General features: G+C 45.4%; 1 protein-coding gene across 1 annotated transcript in view; it reads right to left on the bottom strand.

Annotated features, from left to right (window-relative positions):
• Positions 1-1,232: 1,232 nt before the first annotated feature.
• LOC143287009 (uncharacterized) overlaps positions 1,233-4,028 on the bottom strand; it is a 7,529-nt gene continuing 4,733 nt past the window's right edge. Inside the window, exons 4-5 of the mRNA XM_076595011.1 lie at positions 3,901-4,028; positions 1,233-2,528 (exon numbers count right to left, since the gene is read on the bottom strand). The exon at positions 3,901-4,028 is cut by the window's right edge and continues 119 nt beyond it. Of these exons, the coding sequence (XP_076451126.1) occupies positions 1,496-2,528; positions 3,901-4,028 (1,161 nt within the window). The 3' untranslated portion in view covers positions 1,233-1,495. The remainder of the gene's footprint in view (positions 2,529-3,900) is intronic.

Genomic DNA, 4,028 nt, shown 5'->3' with positions numbered 1-4,028 from the left:
ACACACACACGCGCGCGCGCGCGCTCGCGCGCACGTGCACAGAACTCTCCTGACACTTGTGTACACTTACACTCTCGCGCGTGCACAATCGCACTCAAAAATACAGACCCACACATGCACACAAACACACACATACACACACGCACAGAGGCTGCCACTGATTGGCCGCAAGAGGGATGGGAAAAGATCTCTGATGCCAAGAACGTGGCGTCTAGTGTGTTGCTCAGTCTATTGTATTTGGAAAGGCCCACAGAGACTCTGTTCCGTTTTGTTGGTTTGGAAATGATGCCGATATTTGATTTGCAAAGCATCGTGCTCTACCTTTCATGTTAGACTTACGGCCGCTCCCTCTCTCTGCTTTTATTTCTTTGAGGCGATCGATGGTGTGATGGCCTTCCACAGCTGAACCACAGCTGATCACTTGTAATAACACAGCCGACATCTTGTAATATCAATTTCTAATACCACAGCTGATAACATCTAATACCACAGCTGATCACTTGTAAAAACACAGCTGTTCACTTGTAACACCACCTTGTAACACCACAACTGATAACTTGTGATACCACAGCCAATAACCTGTAATACCACAGCTGATAGATTGTAATACTACAGCTGATAACTTGTAATACCACAGCTGATAACGTGGAACACAGCTGATAACTTGGAATACCACAGCTGATAACGTGTAACACCACAACTGATAAATGTAATACCACAGCTGGTAACTTCTAATACCACAGCTGGTAACTTGTTATACCACAGCTAATCACGTGTATTACCATCACAACTGTCCACTCTTGTTCAAACTAAAACTGAAGGAGGTGGATGGGTGGTGGTGGATTTTTGGGGGGGCGTGAGGGTCGCCTCCTCCTCCTCCTCCTCCTCCTCCTCCTCCTTCTTCTTCTTCTTCTTCTTCTTCTTCTTCTTCTTCTTCTTCTTCTTCTTCTTCTTCTTCTTCTTCTTCTTCTTCTTCTCCTCCTCCTCCTCCTCCTCCTCCTCCTCCTCCTCCTCCTCCTCCTCCTCCTCCTTCTTCTTCTTCTCCTACCCTTCTTCTCTTCTTCTTCTACTTCTTCTTCTTTCTTTGTTGTTCTTGTTCTTTTTCTTGTTCTTGTTCTTCTTCTTGTTCTTGTTCTTCTTCTTCTCCTCCTCCTCCACCTCCTCCTCCTCCTCCTCCTCCCCCTTCTTCTTCTTCTTCCCTTCCTCCTCCTCCTCCCCCCCTCCTCCTCCTCCTTCTCCTCCTCCTCCTTCTTCTTCTCCCTCAACTCTGTGAAGAGTCATTGAGGCGCTGCACAGAAGAACTGTTCACCATATTCCTTCAGGTCTGTCTGTTGGTTGTGTGTCAAAGCCTGGGTCTCTGTAAAGTTTGTCCATTCTGCAATGTCGACAGTCCATTGTTTATCTGTCCTGAAGGAAGGTTATGCCATAAGAAATGGCATGGGTAGTGGCGGGGAAAGCGAAACTACGAAACAGATAAACGAGAGAAGCCTGGAACCTATGCAACACTTTCCCTTGACGAGGCGGCAAGAGAAACGTTGCTGCTGCTGGTGAACTCGTGAATTTGAGACATCGCTTCATCCACACGCAGGCGCCGGATGTGGAAAGCAGGGCCAACCCCCTTGACACCGTAGGCCTCAACTCCCCGAGGATCATGAAACGCCACGCCATGGAATTGGAAGACTTGAACTTCCACCACACAAACATCATCCACTTGATGATCCCCTGGTTGCGTGACCGGGTGGAAGATGACTTTCACAGGGTCTGCGTTAACTGGGTAGTTCGGGTACCACAGCATACCCGTACGGATCTTGTTGAAAAGAAGAGCCTGAAAAGCGTGTCGATGCGGAGGAGGGAGAAGAACGCCTCTGCAGACGTACTGACCCGTGCCTTGAGCAGGGGTCAGAGGAACGTCTTCATCTTTGGCCAGGTACCTCACGCCACCCGGCTCATGGACACCCTGCTCTCTGGCATCCACCCACACTTTGCTCTTGCATCCCGGGAACAGCATCCCCAGGTCACAGTTCGGCACCTGAACCCACGCTCGGGTACCTGCCGTGACGAGTTCTTCGATCCCCAGGTACACACACCCTCCAGTTTTCTGCTTGCACAAGGCCGAAATGTAACGACCGAGTCCCAGGTCCTCCCAACAGTAATTCGCCACTCTCTCACCGTAGTCCTGACTGTTTGGTCCGACGTCCAAATCACCCATCCTGTGAAGATGGACTGTGCAGCTCGGAAACAGACTCACACACTGCAGAAGTTGGAACGTGGACTGCGGTCTGCAGGGGCCAGTCTCAGTGGACACAGATCCAGCTGAAGGTTGGAAACTGTGGTCGACGAAGGACTGGATTTGCTGTTGGGAGGGCTTTCCGAGGCCTTGGTTGTTGGAAAGGCAGGAACGGAAATCCAGGATGCTGATACACTTCCGGTGTAGCGGTTTGACTCTGTAGGTCACGTGGCGACTGTCTCTCGCGATGCGCTGGAAATTGTCGTCGTAAGTTGTAGCGTTGGTGATCAGACTTGTTAACCTATACAAACAAACAAAAAAAAGCACACACATGCATAATTATGCGCGTGGATAATTATGTACACGGGCACGCTCTCGCCCCAGCCCGTCTCTGGCCTGATATACATATGATTTGTGTACTGTGCATGGTTATCTTTGTGTTCAGGTTACTTGTTTCTAAGCCTCTTGCTACAAAACGAAATGACAGAATGCTGAAAGAAATAGGCATGTCAGAGGTTTATGTGCATAGATATAACTGTACGTGTGCCTAATTTTCTTCCCCTGTGTGTGTGTGTGTGTGTGTGTGTGTGTGTGTGTGTGTGTGTGTTCTTTTTCAGGTTCCAAGGAATCGTTTAGTTTCCAGCCCTGGTGTGGGTCTGTGTGGTCGGCTGCGCTAAAAACAAGTAACAACGATAAATGAATAATTGCGACTCTTCCTCACTTACCTGTGATCAGTAAGCAACAACACTGAATAAAGAATATATAAATATGACACATCTTTACTTACCTGTGATCAATAACCAGCAATAGCAAATAAAGAATGAATAAATACGACACCTCTTCACTTACCTGTTATCAATAAGCAACAATAGTAAATCAAGAACAAATAGATACGACACCTCTTCACTTACCTATGATCATTAAGCAACAATAATGAATGAATAATGAATAGATACACCTCTTCACTTACCTGTGATCAATAAGCAACAATATTGAATGAAGAATGAATAGATACACCTCTTCACTTACCTATGATCATTAAGCAACAATAATGAATGAATAATGAATAGATACGACACCTCTTCACTTACCTGTGATCAATAAGCAACAATATTGAATGAAGAATGAATAGATACACCTCTTCACTGAATAAATACGACACCTCGTCACTTACCTGTAACTAATAAGCAACAATAGTAAACGAAAAATAAATAAATACGACACCTATGTACTTAACTGTGATCAATAAGCAACACTAGTAAATCAAGAACAAATAGATACACCTCTTCACTAACCTGCGACCAGTAAGCAGCAACAATAAATGAAGAGTATAAATGCGACTCCTCTTCACTTACCTGTGATAAATAAGCAACAATAGTAAATGAAGAATAGATAAATACGATACCTCTTCACTTACCTGTGGTCAGTAGGCAACAACAACAAATAAAGACTGAATAAATACACCTCTCCGCTTACTTGTGCTCAATAAGCAACAGCAATAAATGAATAATGAATAGATACTACACCTCTTCACTTACCTGTGATCAATAAGCAACAATAATAAATGACGAATAAATAATTACAACTCCTTTTCACTTACCTGTGATCAATAATGCAACACAACAATAAATGAAGAATAATGACAAGAATAAATACGACACCTCTCCACCTACCTGTGATCAACAACAGCGTCCAAGCGAGCCACGGGGCAAGGCAAAGAGCAATGCACACACACGCAGCCTCCACCCCAGTTGAGCAAAGCGTTGACCATTTTCAGCAGCTCGTGCAGATCGTTGGACAA

This window comes from Babylonia areolata, chromosome 10, assembly GCF_041734735.1.
Source record: "Babylonia areolata isolate BAREFJ2019XMU chromosome 10, ASM4173473v1, whole genome shotgun sequence".
Classification (NCBI taxonomy): domain Eukaryota; kingdom Metazoa; phylum Mollusca; class Gastropoda; order Neogastropoda; family Buccinidae; genus Babylonia; species Babylonia areolata.
The sequence above is the reverse complement of the archived record's forward strand: the minus strand, read 5'-3'. Positions and strand labels throughout refer to the sequence as shown.